We start from the raw sequence: 25255 nt of genomic DNA, 5'->3' as shown, positions 1-25255 counted from the left end.
TTGAGCCCTTTGTAGGAAAAAGGCAGGATATAAATCGATAAATAAATCCTCAGAGGTAGCTAAATGGAGGGAAACTGTGAGTATGGCACCCATTTGTATGCATGGCTTCTCAAACAGCTAGGGAAGCCTTCTGTTTTACAGAGATACTCCCTATCTGGGCTGGAGTGATAGTCTCCAAATTTCCAGCCTTTTAACTATTTTTAATGTTTATGCTTTCCTAGGGCACCTGGCTGAACAAAGGTTTGCTTTAATAGATTCATTCTGGCATGACAGTTGTCGTTTGTTAACTACAGCACTAATGTCTGTACCTTTCCGTGTAATTTGCCCATTTCCACCAGCCGATTTAACATTACCTTTATGCATAGACTTAATTTCATTTTTCTTTCAGGCTGATTAGTGAAAATGGAAGTTTATGCAAATGAGCCCAGTCAGCTAGTGCCCGATTTGAATCTTGTGCCGTTTCAAGGCTAGCTTCACTGCCTGTCTTTATCTAATGCTGCCATCAAGTATCTGAAATGGCTACCCCATGGGTTGTAATTTGGAAGCAGATGGTAGAAAACACTTGTAACAACATGACTCCCCGTTATGGTGCTCGATTATATTGCTGCCCAATGGGATGGATTATGCATTCCATATCAGCATATTCTCATTGGCATCACTTAAACATTTTTCTGTGTAATATGAAGAATTCAGTGCTATGTTCAATAACTATACTTCTAGTCAGATCTTGCTGACTGAGTTAATGGGAGTTGTAGTACAATACACTAGGAGGACGCAATGTTCGGAAAAACAGTTCTAGTCTTATTTTAAATATTTCAAGATTCCTTATTTGTTAAATTATGGTTTGCCTGAAGCAGGAAACAATGAATAAATTAATTAATAATTCAATATAGCAAGCATTTAAAAAAGCTACCTTCAGATTCTTTTTTTCCCCAAAATGGAAAGCTTGCAATCATTAAAAGAAATGGGATCTTTTTCTGGCTCTGATAAACATATAATGTTTTCTCCAATGTTTGGTATCAGCACTAATGTAATTACAGTTGCTTGCTGCCAGGATATCTCTAGATAGATACAAAATTATTTGTCATTAAAAATTAATCCAGTGATGTTAGAGTTTTGCAAACAGTTCAGAGTTCTGGAGAGCAGCACTAGCTTCCTCTCTTAAGGCTGGAATATGATGTCCAGCCACATGAAGGAACTGTGCTTGGTAATGTTGCTGTTCTCCCCATATGACATTGTCCACACAATTGAACCTGTCTCAGGATTTGGTCATGCAATATGGATACAATGCTGCAATATTACTTCAGAGACTCTGAATAATAGTACTCTGTTTCTCTGATTAATCCTCCTCCTCCTTGCCTAGATAGCAGTTAAAGCATTTTACAAGCAGTATGTCATGATCTCTAGAACAATCTTGGGAGCTATGTTGGTCCCAGTGTTGCAAATGGGATGCCTAAAACCAAGAGACAGCAGCTTTTCTAAGGCCCCTTTGAAACTACATAGAGGAGAAAATCTGAATCGTGGTTTATAGGTCAAGCCACAAACACTGCCTTAGTTCTCATATGGGTATTCTCAGTCTCCTGGAGAAGGGGTAGCAAGAGAAAAGAGAGGAAACATATGTTCTGCTAATACTGCTACAAATTTATATGTAGGTGTTGGGCATGGTTCTAAGGCCATAATCCTAAGTCAAAACAGACATTACTTTAACTTGGTGTCTAATAGCTGTGTGCTTTTCTACATGTGGTTTCTATCCACAACTTTACTGAGCCATCTGCTTCCTGATTCTTTGCAAGGTTAAGATTGCCTCCTCTCTGCATAAAGGTTTTTTCCTAGAATTTTTCTTTCTCTGCCTTTCTGTATGTTCCACTACACAACCACAAGATGTGTTGTGGTACAGCGTAACTGCAAAAATACATGAGCTTCTCACAGCATGATTTTGAAATAATACCACACTCTACTTGATCTAAAAGGAGCTGTAGAAATGCTTGCAAAGCATGTAAAGGGGCTGGAGGATGACAATGTTGCACACAGAATCCATGAACTATCATAAGTGAGGAATCGGGAGTGTACAATAAATGCCTTGTGCAGAGAAACCCTGCATCTCTGCCATGCTCCTACATTTCCTCCCTAATTCATTTCTAATTTAATCATGTCTTTCATTGTCTGGTGCCACTTCATATGCCTTGCAGTTGACAGTGAAAACAAGGAAACACAGGAGTGTAATGACGTTGGGGAGGGAAGAGACAGAATCATGCCACCTCTGTCCATCTTGCAACACTGAATTCTACCCACCATCCAACTGATGGTCTTAAATGGTCTTTACTTCCTTGCAAGTATGCTGAGGAGTGGAACCCATTTCTAAGTAAGGCCAGTAATGGGACGGTATATAAAAGCTTTAAATAAATAAATAAGGCTGCAAAATGTTCAGGACTAGAGCAGGCTTCCCCCGACAACAGCTAGTATTTAGATAATGGAGACAGGCAATGAGGACCACAAAGGTTACATAAAAAGGAGCATCAGTAAGTACCCACTGAACAATTTGGTTAAAATGGTTTACAACCAAGCTGTGCCTACAGAATCATAATTTGCAGAGAGCACAGAGGGTGTATTACAGAGCCTCGATCATCTTCTCAATGCAAAAATGTTACAAACTAACAATCTATAATCCTAAAACTATGCAGCTTCAAAGCTGGCCAAAAACTGCATAAATATAGAAAAGTCACATTACCATAAGTAGCTAGTTAGGAATTTCTTGAAATATGTTTTCACCTCCCTTAACCAAAAAAGTCCTAATTGGTGTCCCACCAAGGTCAACTATTGGATCATTTTCAGTTATTCAAGGACTGGATGGCAGTTTGCTGTGGAAGAACTACAAGTCATCCTGTGCAACACTGAACGAGGGGCTAAAGGTTAACAAAGTAGTGGTGACGATTCCAAGGCTTACAAGAACAAGAAGAGAAAGGTGTTAGTTGTGGGAGGCTCCCTGCTGCATGGGACAGAAACACATGTATGTCAGGAAGACCGGTGCACTCATCAGGCATGCGGTCTCCCTGGAGGACAGATTAGTGATATAACTGAACGACTGCCAAGGCTCATACAGCCCACTGACACGTATCCCTTCCTTCTTATACATGTGGGAACAAATGACACTGCCAGACAGAACTTTGAAGGAAACACATGAAGCTGTAGGGAGGAAAGTCAGGCATGTTGGGGTCGACAGCTTTTTCTCCATTCTTTCGAGTTTGAAAAAGAGGAACACACAGGGAAGGAAAAATACTCCAAGGGAAGGCCTGGCTATATGAAGGTGCTGCTGACATGGGAGATCTGAATTCTGGGACCAGGGCTATACTTCCTGGAAGATGGACTGCTGGCAAAGGGTGTGTTACACCTGGGTTACAGCGGTCCTCAAACTTTTTCAACGGGAGGCAGTTGACAGGTGTCAGCAGTGGGTACGGGCTGCCAAGGCGGTGCCAGCAGGGGGGCGCTGGCCGGTGTGGGGGCAGGGCACACGCACACGCGAATGCATGTGGGGCGGGGAAGGGGAAGCATGTGGCTGGAGGCGCCAGCTTGCTCAAGAGGAGATCATGTTTCCAAGCAAGTCCAAAACGCCCTCCTCGTGAGCAAGCCATGCACCCGGCGAGTGCAAAACCTGAGGGGCGGGCTGGTTAAATGGGCATGGTGGGCCAGATTGGCCCGCAGCCCTTAGTCTGAGGACCCATGCCTTACAAGGACTGGAGAGAAGTGCTTGGTCACAGCATGAAGAAGTTTATCAGGAGGGCTTTAAAAGGAATCCAAGATGAGTGGGATTTTTAAAAAAGCCATTCTATAGGCACAATTACAAACAATTCCAACAAGAAAAAGGGGTAGTGGACAAGAGAGACAGCCCTGAGAACAAAAGGGAAGACCATGCTACAAAGGAAGAGGAGGGCAGGTGGCACAGGATGACAGGGATGGCATCAGGAAGGCTATGTGATGCTGTGCTTCTTACTCTACTACCATCCTGAGACTTTTGTGATCAGATGGTAAAAAGAAAGCTTTAAATAAATAAATAAATAAAATAAAGCTAGGAACAAACTGAGGCTAGTGAGGGATGCTAAAAGCAACAAATTGCCTTCTTCAGATATATCCCAAGTGGAAAGAAGTAGGTCCAGTGATTCAATGCGGATGGCAAAATGATAATAGATGACAAAGAAAAAGGAAAAGTGCTCAATTCCTACTTTAGCTTAGTCTTCTCCCAAACGATCTATGACCTTCTTGCTGAAGGGGAAGTAGAAGTTGAAGCAGCAGGAATGGCAGCTCAAAATTGATGGGCAAATGGTCAAGGATCATCCAATTAGGTCGAATGTGTTCACATCTCCAGGGCCCAATGAGCTGCATCCTAGAATCATAAAGGGGTTGGTGAAAGAACTCTATTATCTTTGAAAAATCATGGAGGACAGGGGAAGTGGCAGATGACTGGGGAAGGACTAATGTTGTCCTCTACTTCAAGAAAGGCAAAAAAGAACCTGGAAACTATCAGAAAATTTTGGAGCAGATTATAAAGCTGTCAGTCTGAAAACACGTTGGCTTCTAGTAACTACTGAATTGTTGTCGACATGGAACTTATTTCTTTTTTTTTTATTGGATGACATCCCTCATGGACTGAGGTAATGCTGTGGACATAGTATATCTTGACTTCAGTAAAGCGTTTGACAACGCTTGATATCTTGATTAGCAAACTATGCAAAAGCAAGCTAGATAGAACAACAATCAGGTGGTTCCACAGTTGGCTACAGAATCAGTCACAAAGACTGCTCATCAATGGCACCTTCGCAAACTCAGTCCTGGGCCCAATGCTCTTCAACATTTTTAGTTATGATTTGGATGAGGAAGTGCAGGGAATGATTATCAGATCTGCAAATCACACAAAACTGTGCGGGATAGCTAGTACCTTGGAAGACAGAAATAAGATGATGATTGATCAAAAGGTGAACTTGATAGGTTAGAGCACTGGACTAAAAATAACAGAATGAAATTCAATAAGGACAAATGCCAAGTTCTGCACTTAGGAAAAAGAAATCGAAATACATTATTACAAGATGGGGAATACTTGGCTCAGAGATATGGCAAGTGAGGAGGATCATGGAATTGTTCTAGATCACAAGCTGTATATGAGTCAACATGTGGCTGCAAAGATGGCAAACACTATTTTAGGTTGCACTAATAGAAGTATCACTTCCAAATCATGTGAAGTACTAGTTTCCCTTTATTCAGCACTACTTAGGCCTACTCTGGAGTACTTTGTCCAGGTTAGGACACCACAGGTTAAGAAAGATGCAGACAAACTAGAAAGAGTTCAGAGAAGGGCAACCGGGATGATCTGGGGACTTGGAAACAAAGCCCTATGAGAAGAGATTGAAAGGACTAGGTATGTTTAGTTTCTAGAAGACAAGACTGGGGAGATATGATAGCACTTAACAAGGACTTGAACGGCTGCCACAAAGGAGGAGGACATGATCTCTTTTTGATCATCCCAGAGTGCAGGACATGGAATAACAGGCTCAAGTTACAGAAACCCTGATTCAGACTAGATAACAGGAAACGTTTCCTAACTGTAAGAGCAATGCAACAGTGAAACCAATTGTCTAGAGAGGTTGTGGGCTCTCCTACACTAGAAACATTCAAGATGCAGCTTAACAGTCATCAGGGTAAATGGTACAAATTGGTTGGACCTGATGGCTTTCCTGACCCCTTCCAACTCTACTATTCTATGATTCTATGACCTGATCTTCAGCAAACAAAGACATGGCCCTGGTTATCATGAGTCTGTTTTACTTTTAAGTAACTATACAGCACTGTAATCTGAAAGAGAAATACAAAAATGGTAAAATGTTTTAAATGGATTTTTACATGCATAACTCATGCCAAAGATGCAGCTCTACATTTTCTTCCTGATTAGATATTCTATATCCCATTTCCTTTTCCTATTAACTGTTCATCTGTTTCTTGTAGATTTCTCTTCCCCACTCCCTGCAGTTTGGCCACATGTGCTTGCTAGCAGTACTTCTACATTCATCTTCTAAAGTTCTCACTGTTCATTATTTACTATTGTTCTGTTGACTGTCAATTAATAACAAACCTATGTGACATATTCATGTAATCAGCATGATAATGATCAGGACTATATGTTGCCTGTATACTGGAGTATGTGAGGTATAAAAGTTTCTGTACAATCCTCATAAATTATTCCACAGAATTCTGAGTGGCAGATTTCATGGGCCACTTTCCCTGCTTTATACTGCGATACAGATTAGGCTGAAGCAGCAGTTGGTCCATGTTTACCCAGTGATTTTCATGGCTGAATGGGGTTTTGAGCTCAGATCACCTAGCCTTTGTCGAAAGCTCTAACCTGGACCAAATTCTGTTCTTCAGCTTTCCCCAAATGGTCATGTCCCTTTCCCTTCCCTGCCCCCTACTCCAACAACTTTCATGGCTTCCCAGGTTTTGTGCATTTTCACCCAAATGGACATTCAAAATGCTTCTAAGGCTTAGTTACCTGGCAATACAAGCTTTAAACTAAACTATTTTGGTATTTCTGGTGTTTTAGGCCCCAACTCTTTTGCTGTTGGTCACATCTAGAACTGGAATTCAATCCAAGAGCTTCTCTGAAATTGAACTGCACCCTTAGAAAGAGTTTCCCAGCTTGCTCTCACCACTAAATCACACATAGTCTTCTAGCAATAGTATTGATAAGGACAGCACTTTTTTCCAAGTTCTGACCTAAAATCTTGGAAGTCTGTACAGGGCTAACCTCATTAAACACCAAATGGTGGAGGATAGTCAGCCCAGGGATCATAGATACAGTTTATGTCCAGAGAATGATTTTTATTACAACCAACCTCATTGAACAGGGGTAAGCAATGTGGTGCACTCCAGATGTTTAAAACTGTAATACCTCTGATTTGACCCATGCTAATGCTGGCTAATGCTCATAAGAAGCGCCATCCAAAACACATGGAGGGAACCAGGATGTACATGTACAACTGAAGACATGTTGGAGTGAAATCCTCTGAGAGCTTGTGCAATCTAAATGGAAATGCTTGCAAAGAGCATTTGGCAAAAAGCAACCAAAGCAGATACCTTTTCCTGCCTTCAGTATCTGCATCAGTCTGATCTTTAATAGCAGACTGTATCTGGAAAAAAAAAGAAGCCAGGTGAATGAACACCTTGACAACTTATATCCAAAGAACTATTTGACTGAGTGAACTATTAATGTATTCAAAGCCTGGAAGTATCATATTTTGAAAACCATTCAAGAATATTTAGAACTCAAATTTACTAGAATGATTCTCTCACATTTCTTGCTTCACCAAAGACTTACAGGAAAAGAAAAGAGAGAATAACAAGCCTTTTCCAGATTATTATTTGGGGTTTGCATCAGTGGACTGCAAGATCTGTGAGAACTTGTGATTGCAAGATGCCGCTACTGCATTAACAACTCCAATGGGTGGAGGGGGCAAGAATGGTTAAAATGGTGATGCTGTTTATTTACTTACAATATTTACAACATTCTTAACATAGCAAAATCCCTGAGTGGTTTAGATTCTTAAAAACATTAAAAAGAACACAGCAAGAATGCAAGAAAAGTCATTCTGGATCAGATAAATGGTCCACCCAATCCAGCACTCCATTCTCATGATGGCAAACCAGCTTGAGGGATCCATAGGATCCCTCAAGCAAGATGGCAAAAGACTTCTGCTTGCCAGTCTCAGAACTGTACTACTACTACTACTCAGCAGTAAAATTCATATAATATGATACAATGAACTGTTAAAACAGAACAAATAGGGCAGCATCATGCTCAATAATAAGGCAAGGAAAGCTGCTATAAACAAGTAGGTTCTCAGAAAATGTTTAAGGTCACCACCACCTCTACCTCCCTGACCACCAGGGCAAGTGTGCTCCAGAGGGCAGGCATCAGTATTGAGAAGGCCCACTTAGGTGATGTTACACAGCACACCACAGCTCAGTAACCCGGAGACAGAAGCAGTCACCCTGAGGCACGAAGTATTCCTGCAGAATTGACCTTGTAGGTAAAATGGTGCTCCCATACTCTCAACGCATGGTCATGGGGGATGTCATGCTCAATGGTATCAAAAGCTGCTGAGAGAATGAGAGAAAAGAACAGGGTTGCACTCCCTCTGCCTCTCCACCTGAGTGACCAGGCAGATTCTACCCCAAAACTAGACCTGAACACAGAACGGAATGGGTGAAAAGAATTTCTATAAGAGAAAACCTGTAGCGGAATCACTACTATTGTTTCAAACAAATACATCTGCCTATGCACCAGTGCAACATTAGCCACTGGTGTGCAAGACCACAGCATTTCACAAGCCAGAACAACAGGGCTGAAATACCACCACTCCACCCGGAGCCTCTCAATTTCCCACCCAGCCAACACAGATCATTCTCCACTTTATAGCAGGAGTTTTTAGTATGATAATATTCCTTCATGATGCATGGTTTAATTTTCATACATCACCTACCTGTCAAACAGCTCTCCTCCTGTGACCAGCTCTAAGACAAGGTTGATTTCTGTGGGGGTTTCAAATATCTCCTTCAGTTTTATCTAAGAAAGGCACAAAATAAGGAATTTTCCATTTTTCCCCTCTTTAGAGTATGCATATGCTTTAAGACTAACTACAATATGAAAGATAGATGTACTGCTTATCCTATTTGTTTGTTCCTGACAAATGATTGAGCTTGAGCTTGAGCTTGTTCTAGTTCTTAATTTCTTCCCAAAATCTCTCTGCATTTCATTCTGCCTAGAGGCTCTACTTTCTTATGGCTCAGCAGCCCACACTAAAACAGGGCACATATTGTTGACTGATTAGGGCTCCTGAGAGCCATTAATTTGAAATCTCTTGAAAATTCAATGGAAATGATTTCAGGAGAGGAAGGCATGGCTTAAAGATAAAATAAAAGAGATCGTATATTAAAACTCCATTTAAAAAACCTTGGGCTTGGCCAATCATTAACCTGGACAAGAAATATTAATCTCAGATAACTGCAAGTTTCTCTCTCTTTTTCTCTTAATTGTGTGGCTGAGCTTCCTATTCCTTTTGTGTGTGGCAAAACAAGATGTTAAGTCAGCACTGAAAGTTATCAAAGCTGCATTGCTGGCCAACAAGTACATATCTATGTTTGCTTTATAGACGAATCTGACTTACTATGTTAGGATGTGAAAGTCGAAGTAGAACACCAATTTCTGTTCGGACAATCTTCTTGTCTACCTAGTTGAATGAAAGCATATGCAATGTTATTAATGTTATTAAAATGCATCTTGAATAGTTTTGATTGTTATAAAAATTCTTAGCAGTCTTAAAATGAAGCAAATCTTATTGAACTCAGTAGGGCTTACTGTTTTTATAATTTAGGATCAGCCTGTAATTTGAAATATTGATATATGAACAATATACTAGAAAATTCCAGTATTCCAGTAAGTTCTATATGATAGAAATTTGATCTATAAGGATTAAGTCAAGGAATAGATTGTACTCTGCTTCTGCTGCATCCAAAGTAAACGTCTGGAAAGAAGTATCCAACAATATGTTATCATGAAATGAGGCACCAAATTCAAAAGTACATTATGTTTATGAAAGCACAAGAAATGGAACAGCAGTTCAGCCATGTTATTAATTATTTAAAGAAGACTTTGGAACCAATTATCAGATGTTGGAGTGATACTGGAAACAATGATTTAAGCATATGTACCGCTATTTTCTAATGATGATTTTAATTAATAAGGAGCAACATATGTGAAGAGTTTTACTTTCCTTGAATAAACAAGGTCATAAACAATCTTTGTGGGATAAAACCTGTGTTGAGGACATGCTTCAGGAATCCATGTCAGACTCAATTCGTGGCCTCTAGACATTAATCAAGATACTTAATCCACCAGTTTTTTTTTCAATGCATACTAGCAGGGTTTCACACATCATTAAGCACAATCAACAGGTCTCATTCAACATACTTTTAAAAACTGCATTAACATTCAAACATTCTGTTTGTGCAGTGCATTTACACAAGCTGTTAGAAAGAGACTGTATTCTGATAGCTGCCATGTACTCTTATCTGTGCTCAGTCCCAGAAACATCAGCATGAAGAAGTCTGTAAAAAATCAGCAAAATAAGCAAGGTGGTCTCCTTCACCTGAACAGTTTAATGTCTAAGCAAAACAAAAATAAGACGACAGCAGGACTTTAGGTGTGTAAGTTGTTGTCACTAATGAGAATAAAAGCTTGCTAGCACTGGTGGAAAGAGAAAATATTACAGGCCACTAAGGTCAGCATTACTAAAGCCTAGATTCAGAAAATGAGATAAATACACCATAAAAGTAATGTTAGTAGAAAAGAAGAGGTCTGATGACTGAAAGGTAATTGCAATCAGTAATTTAAGACAAGTTTGATATTATAACAAGAGAATGAATGTATGAGAAAATGCAAGTTTACCAGCATCTAGGAAAATGGTCTATGCTTAATAAATGGAAGCACTGTGCACATGGAGCAAGACTTCCCTTTGTTTTATTAGCTTTAAGAGGTGCTCCCGATTTGTACATATTAATGCCTTCAAGCTATACATCTGTGAGTCAACAGTGACCCTGAAGTGCCAATGTGTCCAATGATTTTCTTTTTATAACACTAGAAAGATAATTTTAGATAAGTGCTCAAAGACAGGTTTTTATATCACTTCTTTAGACATTTGGGAAAGAAGTTGCTATTTTTCATAAGGTAAGGCCTCCTCTGTGCTCTCAAAACCTCCAATAAGTTAACTGAAGCAAAAGAATAGGGAATAAGTGCCTGGAGGGGAGCAAAAGAAACATCTGATAAGTTTAGACTTCCATAGTTTTTTCTCTACTGTCTCTCCACTTACTCTGAATATGGTACGTTTCTGCAGAAGTCATGCACAATTCAATAAAGTAACAGACATCTCACACATTCCTTCAACAAACTTTGTTTTTGCTGTTCATACAATGCTCATAAATCCCATTAGCAGATCTCATCCTTTCTTTACCAGAGGAAAAACTCTGTTTTCATAGTGTGTATTATGAGTTCCGATGAGTGTACTATGGGTTCTGAGGAGTGAATCAAGTGCCTCACCTACCTACAAAAGATATACAGGTCTTTCTCTTTTTTCTACATACTTAATTATATGTATGTAATATATACTAATTATATACTTAGTACATTTCCATTTAAACATTTTAAGCCTTCACGTTCTTCAAGAAAGTTATATGCAAATGAAGGCTATAAGTGTGCTGTAGAATGATCTGAATAGCCAAAGTCAGCAACAAATTCAATCTATGAAGCTTCTGCTTAAGTACCATTCATCTCAACATGGTCTATATGCATGAATACTCTGCATAAATGCTAGGTGAAATGGAGACTTCATCATTGTACTCAACAGGCCATCATTTCAGGTCAAGGGCCAATGTTCTCTTTACATCTATAAAAGCACCAAAATGACAAAATGGTTAGCAAAACGATGAATGCAACTTAACCAAGGCTCTGTTTAGCACTTCCAGGAGCGGAGTCGCCAAACACCCACATCATTTGTACGTACTAGTCCGTCCAAGGGAAGTGCTTGCAGAAGTTGCTTTGGGAAGAGATTGAAGTTCTTAAGTTTGCTTTGAATTATTTAACTCGACATGTATATTTTATGGTTCTTGTTTTTCTGAAGCCACTAAATAGTCTTCCTGTTTTCATATATAGTTTAACACACACATATAAATAAGGCAATACCTTTTCTTCGAACAACTTCTTTAGAGTTGCACAGAGCTCTTCAGCGGGCAACTCCTGAAACAACATTTTTATAGATTACCAAAACATGGTAGCAGAAAGTGGTTTTGTGACCCCCTTCACCTTGGACCAACAAATACATTGGACATCACTAAACTAGTGGTATCAGTGAAAAGTATGTGGCATATAATATGATTTTTTGGTAAATCTTTTTATATACTATTATAAACCTTATTATATATTATAACTTTTGTTAACTGCCCAGAAAGCCTTGCCTATTGGGTGGTATACAAATGAAACAAACAAACAAACCAATTAAAGCAAGCCTAGACAGTGTTTCTTTCCCTAAACGAAGACAAGCTTCTGCTTTTTAAAAAGAAGTTATTATACTTAAACTGAGCTATGTATGACATTTTTGTTTCAAGGCAAGTCACTTTCAAAGAGCTAATCTCCTTATTATGTGCAAATATATGCAATATATCCTTGACAGCCACTTTCTGTTGAGAACGCTTTTTAAAGTCTTTTTTCTCCAAGAGAGAAAAATTGCCAGGGAATGGTGCTGAAATAGGCAGGCAGGTGATCCCCAGTCGATCTCTCCAGCAAACCTGTTTACTGTTGTTGATACCCAAAAGATTATGCTACAGTTAAACAAGAACTAAACTTTATTACTGTAAGAGCTTAAAAGAAACAGTAGGACAACATGAGGACTGGCTTGAAATGAAAATGATGATTTTGAAGAAGTTTCACACAACATAATTGTTTGTTTTATCTCTTTTTCCAGATAAATAGTAAAATAAGTATATTTTTCTAGATCCAAAGTTGTTTTATTTGAAAGCAAGCTCAGCATTTCATAATGTTCCATAACACACTGAAGGGAGAAGGAACATGGAAGAATCAGAGATGAGTGGTCCAATTCTATTCATGCCTGATGGGAGGAAAGCACCAGTAATTTCAGTGGGACTTAGGCCCAAGTAAACATGCTGAAGAACTGGTAAAACAAATCAACAAATAAAAATATAGAAAGCCACACATTACTGGCTTAATTTCATTAACTTATGGCTGAATCACTATTTCTCATCAGTTCTAGACAACACATAAAACACACTCATGCAATGATACAGCTGAGTCTTCATCGGCACTCTGTAGTAACTAGGTGCATGAATTCTGTTAATTCCAAAGCCTGGGTGGGAATGAAGAAAAGGGAAGCAATGGACAGGCATGTCATTTCCATGGCGGGATGAGTGCTAATTCTGACAGGTGAGTCCCAAAGAAGAAGGCACAGTTGCAATCTGGTTAGCTTTGCTGATTCCATATTCTTCCTCTTCCTTTTCTCTTTGTCTCCCAGGTGGGGCTGCATTCCTAAATCCAGGCTCTCTGAATGAACCCTACAGAATCAAATGGAACTTACTTTCAAGTAAACGCAGGCTTTTTCTCTGCTATGGACATTGTGAAAATTGTTACATTATATACCAGTTTATCAAGTACTATACCAAATGACCACGTTAATTCTGCTCAGAACCAGAGGTGTCTTGGAATCTCTTTTTTCCCAAAATACTTTAATTATCTTGCCTCTCCCCTTATTTTTAGAGCTTGAAAATTCCCCCATTTATTTAACATCACATTTAGTATGTAATATTCAAATTGCAACTGTTTTGAGGCACTTTGAATGATTACATTGCAGCTATACTGAGCCTTATTTTTTAAATATTCTTCATGTGGCAAAAGATGCATTGTTTTTTCTCCATATGTTCCAGGATAGCGGTCAATTCTGAAGAAATTTTCAGTTAGCCATGAGCTCCATTTACCCTATTAGGAGCTAAAACTCCTACAATTTCCAGCATGCTCCAAGTGGCTAAGGAAGTCCTTTTTTATTATTATTAGAATTACTATTTACTATTTTGCTCTTTTTACTATTACTCAGACAGGTTTTTAACCTACAGTAGTTTCTCAGATGCCCATGGAATGTTATGTATGTTACACCAGCATTCCAGGAACTGCTACGATCTAAAAGCAAGTCTGCAAAGTATCCTCTGATGCTGTGAGCTCAGAGTTATTTTAATAGCAAAAAATAGGTGGAAGATCCTTCAGACAGCTAATAAGGTACATGGAACTTCTGCCTCGCCCACTTCCTACTTAAGGATGTATTCAAGATTCACCCCCTTCTGAGCATCTGTTGCAGCAACTCTTCAGTTCACCCCCGTATTTGCTGAAAAAATGAAGAAAGAAATATTCAGCACAGTGCTAACTTACATAAGCACTAACTCTGGATGGATCTCCTGACTGTATTTCTTTTGAATTTTTAATCCTAATGCTATTTTTATAATACCATAAAATCTTCAGTATCTCAAGAACATGCAACAAATGCACTTTGTAAATAGTGCCTACCATTAAGCTGCTTGGAACAGAAATGGATAGCTGTCTACATAAGCATACATAATTTTATGCTGGTTTTAAATGATCCTGAATTTCTGCTTAAAATACAAATGCTCCTTTGACAGGAACCCTGTAAACTTATAACCCAGATAATGGACCATCTGCTGCCCCTCAGTACTGTTGCTGCCTCAAGAAGGCCACCTCATCCCTCTGCAATGAAAGGCTGGCCCTAAAGCTTTGTGCCCAGACCCCACCTAGGCAGGGTGAAGAACTGTTCAAAAGAGCAGTAATAATATACTTGCTTTTTTACGAATAGAATTTTCTAGCTATGACACAGGAACCTATTCAGGTTCCTGAGAAGTTGAAAATTTATTGAATTCTGTAAACTCAAACTTATGGAATCACTTCATGCTTTATGGAGCAATGTTTATTGTTTTAAAACAATCCGTCAACTTGGAGAATTTACTTTCTTGCAGGAAACATTAAAGTGCTTGGTTGTTTTAGCAGCATCTGAGGTTGTTGCATTTCCTCTTGGTATCTGTGTTTGAGACAGGTCAGCTTTGTCTGTGCCAAGAAGCATAGAAACTCCACTAAACTTTGGTTGAGCCACTGCAGTGACAGAGCTGAACAGGTGAAGGATGTAGAGCCAGTCACCTCCACATTTAAATCCGAGATATTGGTTGTAGTGCTATCATAGCTTGGTAATAGACAGTGTGATGGAATGTAAGAGTTGAAGTCCTGCCTGGCCATGAAGCTCACTAGGTGAGTTGTAGCCTATGTTGGCTCACAGGGCTCTTGGAAAGATAAAAGAGAAAGGAAGATAAAAAAGAAAGGAGGCAGTTCATCCATGGTGCGCCTTGGAGGAAAAGGCAGGATGTCAATTTAAGCAATTAATAATAGCACAACCTGCTAAGAGCTGCTTAATGAAAGAGGCTCACTGGACATTAATTCCTGCTATGGGTTGGATCCAGTTCTGCCATTCTGCTGATGGAAGCAGCAATATCATGAGAACAAGGAAGGGGGCAATTCTCTCTCCCTCCACAGTCCCTGTATATTCTTCAAAACGGCTCCATAGGGTAGTGCAGGAAACTGCAGGAAGAAGATGGGGGCAGAGTTCTCCTTTTTAATTAGCCATCAAGATATGCATTACTAATATTAGAAATAAAGCCATGAAAAGGTATACTAATTAATTTCATAATTAGCAAAGTTGTGGTTAATTATGGTTTATGAACCTGCATTAAAGTTTGATGCAAAGTTTTCTAATAAAACACAGGGAAAAGAAGCACCCAACTTACGTTGACCTGGTTCACACATAACACCAACCCATGGTTTGTTGTTTTCACATTTCCGGAGACCAAGACTAGTAGCTGTACATTCAAAGGCCCAAGGGTTTCAAGGTAGTCACAGCATGAACAGGGATCAGGCAAAAGGCAACATCTCAACAGTCCAGGCCATGGGCAACTAGATCCTAAGGCAACACAGCACATAAGGGGCAGATAGAAGGAGAGCCAAAGTTCAGTCCAGAATAATCACACCAGGAAGCAGTCTGGATACAAGGCAATGGAAACTGGATTCAAGAAGGCCTGACCAAAGTTGTTTACAGCAGCTCTTTCAGTCTGACACTGCTGTTTTTATGCAGAGGCGCACCCAAGCTTCAGTTGTGAGCCCATTTTTTCAACTGCAGTTGAAAAGGTCCTCCTTGTTAGTGAGGTAGGGACTAACAGGGGTGTGCAAGTAGACCTTTGCAAACAAGAAGGCCTCTGGCTCAGTTTAGCACTCCTTCCAAGTTGAGGTCTTTTCAGACAGTGTCTCTCCTGAAGACTTGATGGTTCCTCTGCTTCCACAGCTGAGGTAGTACCTTCGTCCTTCACCGGTGATGCCCTCATTGTAGTCACCCCTGGCTCTTCCTGGTTTACTGGTAGATTCTAGGCATTGCTGGTGGAAGGCAGTTCCTGGTCTTCCAGGTCTTCCAGCTTTTCCTCTGAGCAAGAGTCTTCCAACACGGGAGTCATCCTACCCAGATATTTTCCAGCATATTGTCATACAAACCATGGCTTGTTTTCTCTGTTCCTTGTTTTCTTCCTCCTTTGCCTGGTTCTTCTGTGTATCCCAAATGCAGTACTATGGCTGTGCATGTGTGTGTTCACCACTCTTGCCTACCACCTCTGTAGCCTGGCAAAACAACCCATGAATAACCTACAAGTTTTGTGTTCATATGGAACAACCACCAATGATTTGAACAACCCTGAGTTCACCACCTAGCAACAAACTATGGCTTTAGTTTCTGGGTTGTTCATAGCTAATAAACAATGGTTTGTCAGCATGACTGGGTTCACATATCACGACAGCTCAGAATTCAACAATTGATTAAACAAGCTATAGATTACTATTATGTGTGAACAAATGCCACAGCAACCTCTAACGTTTTCTTCCAAGGCAGGGGGCGTATTTTCTACTCAGATGAAGATTAATAGACAGCAAATTTTATTATATACACTCTTATCATTTAGTAGGCACTTAATAAGTATTAGGCATTCAGATCCAGCATTGTAGACACAAAGCATAATCTACTCAGAAACATGCCCCATTGGGTTCTATGGGATTATTACTTCCAAATCTGAGTACAGGATTGCATTCTTAGAATGCAATCCAATGAATGCTTATTAGGAGTAAATCTCATTGTGTTCAATGTTGTGTTCTCCCTAATGAGTTTGAGATTATTACCAAACCTATAACTTGTTTCTTAATTTTGTTTAACAGTCTGATTATGAATTAATTTAAATATTCTGGACCTGGTAGTTCTTTGTTACATCTTTCGTTAAGAGTACCACTATAAATAGAGCGAACTCCATAAATTAATAAATTTAGTGAATACAGTATAGATTTGATAACAATCCTGAATTTGTTTCAATAACCTTTTTGGGAAGACAGCAAAAGATGTTGTGTGGGATAGCTTTGCAAATGGACTATGAAGTACGAGTTAGGTTAAAGTATGTTAAAAACCAGCAGCATTTAGATGCAACTGCAGTATGCTAACATGAAATTTAAGATAAGGTTGCCACTTTTACAGGAACAAAGATACAACATCTTCCTTGCTTCTCCTGCAAGAGTCCATGAGGTCAGTGGGTTAAGACACTTTCTTTTTCCCCTGCCTTTGTGCCTGTATAGAGATTCCCCCCCCCCCACCCTTGGTGTGCTGAATTGTAATGATGAGGACATACATGATATGTATATTAATTAGCTTGCAAGACTTCTCTTATTTTTATGCCCATTTCATGATCTCCGTCCTCTTTGTTCAGGATTTCTGCATCTTGCATGAATACCTGCGAAGAACATTTAGGTCTTTTACCTGGATGGTATTTTCTGTCCATTTTATTATTTACAGATAGAACAGTAAGTATACAAGAGATAAGTAGTACTATAATCCAAGCCCCCAGATGTTCTGTTTGGAAGGGATTTTGCTACTGCAGAGGTCCTTCTTCTTCAGTAGAGGAGGCATCCAACCTGAGGAATCAAATAAAGACCACAGAAAGTTCCATGGATGTAAAGCAACTGCCAGCGGTGTTCCCACTGGCAGTACTCGACAAAAGGTCCCAAAGTTCTCCAGTAAGGTTCTCCAGGATCAGACCTCTGTCCTGGTTAGTTTCTTCCCCAATTTGAGGTAGAGAAAAAGAGGCTGAGGTTTGCCAGAAGGAAGGAAAACTCAAGACTCCCTTTCCCCCTGCAGCTGCAGGGCTCTGAATGCAACAGTAGCTCCTCAGAAGATTGCCCCACTGAGCCATCTCACGATTGCTGTAAATTTATACCAGTTCCTTCAGAATAGATTCACTCTAATGGGTGCAGATGTCCACATCATTAATATAAATTAAAAGGAAACTGAAGAGACTATGGTGGTCCGACTGGTCACTTAAGAAATGAATACATCTGTATTTTATTACATATTCTCTGCAGCAAAAATTCATGAAAACAGAAAAAAGGAACTCACCGTTTTTTTCAAGATTTTGACAGCAAATGGCTTTTGCGTTCCCTTCTGCCTGCATCTGTAGACAACAGATGTAGCACCTCTGAAGGAAACAGAACAGAAATTCATGTTTAAGTACATGGAATATATGCTTGCAGTATTATGTATTAGGTAGCATATTGATTTTTTCTCAAAACCAGGTCTACTTCAAAACCTGAAATTAAAAGACTGTTTTTCATTATGCTATTTGTATTTTCCATTTGAGTCAAATACTTGCTTTATATATTTCCCCCCATATTCCTCTGCAGTTCACATCTTTACCAGACAATTATGCCCACAACTATTGGCTACATATACTCAGCTAGGGAATCATTAACAGCAAGAGGCTCCAGTGGAAACAATTATTTTCTGTTTTCTGAGAGACTTTTGATTTCACTGTTGCAATTACTTTTGGCACATTGGAAATGTAAACTTCAACTAAAGCTAGTTGAAGTTCTTTTCACTCTTCAACTTTCCTGGATGTTTCAGTTAGAAAGAAAAATAACAGAATTAAGTAAGATGCTTTCTTATATGAAGTATTTATGCTCTACTCTTATAAATGTTGCTTGGTAAGATTTTTGAACATTCCTAAAACATGGATGCATCCACCATTGTTCTAATGCAGAATATGTTGATTTATAAAATATGTTAGCAAGTAATCTAATTACCGTGCAAGCACATCCCTTCTTAGGAAGATGATCAATATTTTGAAAAATATGAGACAGTGATATGAATATGTTTTAAACTTAGGCATCTATTCACTGAATACTGACATTCATTTCTGTTGGTAGATTTGAGACAGTATTACAGAAAGAAAGATGACAGGGTACTGAAGTCACAGAAAAGGAATTAAAGCCAAGTAGACCTGACCTGGCAACATGGCAAGAACATTCTAAAAGGAGTAGTGACATGAAGCATATGCCACAGCAGGGGAGGTGCGGGAAGGAACAAGAAAAGGACTTTGAGCACAAGTCCTTTCAACAAAGGTGACTGAGTCAATAATTCTGAGCCACTCAACAAATTGCCAGAAATGGCAATTGAGAGAAATCCTGCAATAATGGCTGTCCTTTCTTCCACTCCTATCTGCACTTAACCTTTCCTTCCTTCTGCTAATGCATGGCAGAGAAAATACTTCTCTCAAACAGTCCCAGAGAACATACCTGTCTCCCTTTTTGCCTGATTTAACTCCTCTGGGAAGGGAACCAGAAGCTACAAAAAGGTAATGTCTTTGGCTTGTTTGATTGGAGAACTTGGCTACTTGTGAAATCCACATGAATGAGCTGCAAAAGGGCACATGGTCATTCATTTTTGTAAAAATGGCTGACAGGCAGAATGGTGAATGGAGTGCTACTTCAGCTGTCAGTCTTCTTCCTACCTCCACACCTCAAGCCATCTGTCCTTTTATTTTTAAAAAAAACACGTGATGCATTTTTGTGCTCATTTGTTGTATTATTTTTAAAGAACATTTTAAAGTACAAAATGCTCCAGTGTTTGGGGAACTGGGGATGTTTTCCTGGTGATATGATAGAAAGACTCACACAGTTGGTTTCCCCAGGAAACCTTCAGTGCCTTTTTTTTTGGTCAAGTATGAAAATGAAAATTCATGTGCACTGAATGCAGTGATGGAACCTACAGAATTGCCCCTCTGCTTTGAAGTTTCAGATCTCTCTTTTCTCTGGCAAGTTCGCATGGCACAGCTATGCACCCTGCAGACAAGCAATGTGGTGCAGCTGTCTGCCTGACAGTGCCAGGTCTGAGAAATGGACAGCAAGTGTCTACAGCTGGAGCACCAGGACCAGGCATGACAGAGGTCTCAGCAGAATACAGGAGGCCAGAGGCAAGGTGGGGTCAAACTGAATGCAAGATCAGAATCAGAATCAAAGAATCAAGGCACAACTGAAGGAAAGACCTGAGGCAGGATCAGGAATGCAACCCAGCCCATACCGCTATAGCACAGAGATTCACACAGGCTAGCATTTTATAGAGCCTTCCAGACCCCGCAGCTGTGTTGCATGGTTGCACAGGCTCTGATACTTGCATGCACCTATAGGTCTGATCCTGGTCCTGCACACAATTGCAAGGTAAACCGTGCAGCTTTTCACAAATAGGTTACCAGGAGATCAATGTCATGGTTTCAGACCCTGAGAGGTTGTTGATTTGGCTTACTATGGGTTATTCTCCTTCCCTTTCCCCTACCCCCAGTCCTCTACCAGGTACCCCAGATGGTGGAATCCATCTTGTCACCCTGCTCCAATTCTGGGTCCATTTTCATTTGTATTCCTCTCCTGCCCTACAAGCCCTGCGCTGCTGCCACTGACCATCTGCTCTGCAGTCTGCTCCTCTCTTGAAATTTAATGCAAGGTCAGTGTGAGTGGATCAGTTTTGGTACAGTTTTGTCAGTTAAAAATTTGATTTTACAATGCTGGAAATGCAAACAACCACCTCTGATGACAGAGTCGGTTGAGGACTCAATGATGCTTTTAATTTTTGAATGGGTGGCCTTTAGGCATAATCTGTAAAAGGAAAAAATATATGGATATCCAGGCTGCCCTTGCTGAAGTAACTATATTAAATAATATATTAGCATAGTTTACTATATATGAAACATATAGGAGTATACAGGATAGGATAGGTATTGGCCATGCAAGAATCTATTTTTGGGCAACCATAAATATGAAACCGCACACCTTTAGAAGAGCAGAAAAAAAAATCATACTCTTAGTTGCACATATCTCTGCTCCCCAGCCCCACAAAAGAGAGCAACAAGCCAGTGCCAGTTGCTCCAAAGTGCAGCTTGTGCATTGGTGGAGCAGGTGCTGCTCACAGCAGCACAGACAAGACCACCGAGATCAGCAAGGTTCTTATGATCCTGCCGGGCTGCTGGCTCACCACTTCCTGCAGCCCATGATGAGATTGGTCTCCTGGGATCAGAGGACAGAAGAACTCACTGAGAGTTCAACAATCTCTAGAGCAAACTGTGGTTTGTCAGAGCAGTTTGTTCCTTCAAAACAACCCACCTGCATGGACAAGGTCTAGGTTGTACAGCTCACCATAGTTAGTTACTAATGATGGGTTATTGTGTCTTAGGCCAAGTCTCTGTGTTTCACAAACCAGTCCAGCATATCCAGAAGGAAAAAGGCATCTTGCTCAGAAAATGAACTACAGTTGTATTTTGTATCATTAAAAACAAAACAAAAAAAGTTTGAGAAATCTTGAACAGGGGAAGTGCTGGATGACTGGAGGAGAGCTGATGTGGTCTCCCTCTACAAGAAAGGGAAGAAAGATGAACCAGAGAACTATAGAGCAGTCAGTCCAATCCCTAGGAAATTACTGGAGCAAATAATTAAAAAATCATTCTGTATGCACCTTGAAGAAAAAAGTAGTGATAAAAAGAAGCCAACATGGATTTCTTAAGAATAAGTCATGCCAAACTAACCTAATCTCACAGAGAGTGGTAGCTTCTCAGCCTGGAGCAAGGTTGCATATGGGGCACCACAGGGCTCAGTTCTGGGACCAGCACTTTTCAACATCTTTATTAATGAACTTGATGATGAAATCCAAGGAGCAGTAATTGAATTTGCAGAGAATACTAAACTGGGTGGAATAGCTAACACTCTGGAAGACAAAAAGAAGATCCAGGGGAACCCAGACAAGTTTGAATGCTGGGCAGAAAACAACAGAATGAAATTCAACAGGGACAAATGCCTAGTTAAAAAATAATCAGCTGCATTGATATAAGATGGGGAATACTTGGCTCAGCAGTACTAAGAGTGAATGCGACCTTGGAGGTGTTGTAGACAACAAGCTAAATATGAGACAGCAATGCAATGCAGCTGCAAAAAAGCAAACACTATTTTGGAACGCATATATAAAGATATCACTTCCAGAAAAAGAGAAGTTCTCATTCCCCTCTACTCTGCATTAGTCAGACCTCACCTGGAATACAGCATTCAGTTTTGGGCACCCAGGATTTAAAACAATGCTGATAATCTGGAGAGTGTTCAGAGGATGGCAATGAAGATGATAAAAGGCCTGGAAAATAAGTCTTAGGACGAGTGGCTGAAAGAACTTGTCAGCTTTGAGAAAAGAAGACTACAAGGTGACAAGATAGCACTCTGTACAGGTACCTCAAAGGCTGTCACAAGGAAGAAGGAAAAGATCTCTTCTCATTCATCCTACAGTATAGAACATGGAACAATACACTTAACTACAGTACACCAGGTGCAGCCTAGACACAAGGAAGAATTTCCTAAGTGTAAGAGCAATATGACAATGGAACCAGCTGCCATGAGAGGTTGTGCTCTTCCACACTAGAGGCATTCAAGAAGAAAATAGACGTCTGAGTGGGATGGTGTGACTGGCGTCCTGCACGAGCAGGGGGTTGGACTCAATAGCCTTCTTGGCCCCTTCTGACCCTAGTATTGTACGATTCCATGAATTCTGTACTATTTTCAAATGAATTCATTATCATCATGATCAGCAGCACCATTAGCACCATCACAAATACAATCCTGTCTAAATTTTATTTGGATAAATTAATGCAGTCCTGCCTTGACTTTCGTAAAGAAATATCTATCAATTCGGTTTCTCTGTGTTTTATCAAAAAGATGCTTTCTAAACAAAAATGATGCAAAAGCATGGATTCTTCAAGGAAAAATATGCTCTTAAAGTACTCACATGGACAAGTCAAAAGATGAAATCATATAAAATAAACTTTTAGAAAACATTTGTACATGAATACGAGATTTGGTAGGCAATTTTGTGAAAATATGGAACAATGCACAGTATGCCAAGTTTTATTTGTGAATAAAGCAGCAAGTCACTTCACCATCAAAAAATCCATAGGATGAGAATATTTTGTTTGGATAGCACTGGACTCTGGTTATGCTTTCAGATTTCAGTTCTGTTCCTTTTCTTCTTTTTGATCCACTTCCTTTTCCCTTTCTTTTCCTTTTCCCTTTCCCTTTTATTGCTCTACATTCCCCTTGCCTTATTCCTTCTCATGTAAAACCAGAAATGGCATGGGAGGTCCAAGAACATAATTCCGAATTCAAAAAACGAAATGTACATCAGTAACAGCTCTGCAGGGGTGTTTAATTCACTTTCTACATGCCATAAAATCTCTTTTACACACCCAGATTCTGTTTGATCTGTAAATAGAAATCTGTTATAGTTTTGTCTGCTTTGATTTTTGGTAGGAGAGCAAATCAATATGCTTTTAGATTTTGTATCTATGGCTCTTAATCCCCAGAATTTTAAGTACTGGTTTGACAGATAAACTATCATCATTGGATGATGTGCTAAATTTCATGACAGCCTAAAGCAGCTCATATTAATTAAAATCTAGTCTCATCTGTTCAGAATTCCAAACAATAAAGATGGTCTGAATTTACTGTGCATCAACGAGCCCCCAACTAGACAGTGGAATATATAAAGCTCTTCCCACATTTCATCTCAGCAATTTAAGAGAATATGATCGCTAAAGCATACTGCAAATGTAAGCAATAAACATAGTTTGTATCTTACTTTCTGTAAATCAAACGGTTCCCTATGCCTTGAAGAGTGTGTATCTTTTCCACTTTGAGTAGTTGCCCCCAACCACGCTATACTGCAGACTTCTTTTGAAACTCCCCTCGGTTTCAGAAACTGTTTGGAAAGAACAAGGCTGTGCTGCTGACAGCAGGTACTCCCGCATCAATACCTGGATGAGGCTTCCCATGTTCACACCAGCAGAAACACACACAACTGCAGCTTCAGAATTGTTCATTTATTATTATTATTATTATAATTTCAATAACTATTATTTTCGAAACTATCGATATATTTCAGTCACAAAAAGGGGGATGATCAGCTACTGACAGTCCCTCCAATGTGCTGCTTGGGTACTACAGAGAGCCTTTCAATGGCTGTCAAAATGGAAATGGCAAAAAATTATCTCCAGGAGGGGAAAGGGAGAAAAAAACTGTCCCAAGTGCATCAAGAAGAGCAGCTTGAACATTCCCTGGGTTGCCATGACTGTGGCAGAAGAAGTGAGATCACAACCCACAGTAAGCCTGATCATCTGGTTGGGTTTACCAGGGATTGTTCATGTAACAGCAAACCTGGGTTGGTAAGACGTGAACTTGCACTGTGGATTCTCATAGTAAACGGGGGTCCATGGTTTGGTAGAGTTCAGACCCTCTCCCACTGAGCTCCTTTTTTATCTAGAGGTTTCGTGTTTCACTAAAAGAGCATTCAGCAAGGAGAAAAGTACAAATGTCCAAGATACCCTGGGTCAACGTTACCCTAAACACATAGGTTAAGAAGTTATACTGTAAGGTCAGACAGAACATCTCAAAAGCTGCAATATTAATAAACCAGATAAGTAGTGTTGTTGCAACAGATACTCTTAAGCTTTAATTTATTAACACTGCAGAAATGTTACATATGACCATATGTCCAAATACCATGATGAAAAGTCAGAAAATATTACATAAGGGTTTAAAGGGAAAGCAGAATAATCAACACACATGCAAATCTTGACTAATGATATTGTTTTTTTCAAGAACTTTCTAAACTTTTCTGTTGTAACTTCAGTCTGGCAACCATTTAAGTAACATATTCCTCTTGGTCCCTCTACGGATACATACTTCACAGAGGTGGAGTTTGCACTGCAGCATCATTCCATTGTACACAGACTTGCACTGCGGCACCCTGACAATCAAAGATGTTTGAGGATAGGTGAGCTGTGTGTTTGTAAGCTGGGGATCTTAGAAATGGATTTTTCAAAGTCTGCCCTTCATCGGAACCAGGGGAAGGGGGAGAGAGATGAGATTTGGGCAGGATTCCTTCTTGGTGTCCTGCTAGACAGGTTTAAGGAAGGGAGAAAGACTCTTTTGTGTATTCACCCAAAAGATGGATAAAAAGAGTCTCTGGCGAGAGAGGGATTTTGGAGGAGGAAAGGGTAGTTTGCTTCTTATTCCTTATTTCCAATAATGTCAGATATGGATCATGATATGGTTCTTACTTTTGGTAAGACAGCCTTAGAAAACAACATCTTTTTGCAATAATCTGTGCTACACTATTTGCACAAACAAGAAATATTTGGCTTCTTGTTTGCAGATATT

At 39.7% G+C, this 25255-nt stretch overlaps 1 protein-coding gene across 3 annotated transcripts in view; it reads right to left on the bottom strand.

Annotated features, from left to right (window-relative positions):
* The window catches only part of CAMK4 (calcium/calmodulin dependent protein kinase IV), a 113221-nt gene that overhangs the window by 51322 nt on the left and 36644 nt on the right, over nt 1-25255 (bottom strand). For 2 of the 3 annotated variants that reach the window (XM_044446499.1, XM_044446497.1), the window contains exons 2-5: nt 18135-18213; nt 11780-11833; nt 9210-9272; nt 8526-8608 (exon numbers count right to left, since the gene is read on the bottom strand). In XM_044446499.1, coding sequence (XP_044302434.1) covers nt 8526-8608; nt 9210-9272; nt 11780-11833; nt 18135-18213 — 279 coding nt within the window. The remainder of the gene's footprint in view (nt 1-8525; nt 8609-9209; nt 9273-11779; nt 11834-18134; nt 18214-25255) is intronic. The other variant, XM_044446498.1, reaches the window with a different exon arrangement.

The sequence above is a fragment of the Varanus komodoensis genome, unplaced genomic scaffold, assembly GCF_004798865.1.
Source record: "Varanus komodoensis strain SLA01 unplaced genomic scaffold, ASM479886v1 scaffold5, whole genome shotgun sequence".
Lineage (NCBI taxonomy): Eukaryota > Metazoa > Chordata > Lepidosauria > Squamata > Varanidae > Varanus > Varanus komodoensis.
The sequence above is the reverse complement of the archived record's forward strand: the minus strand, read 5'-3'. Positions and strand labels throughout refer to the sequence as shown.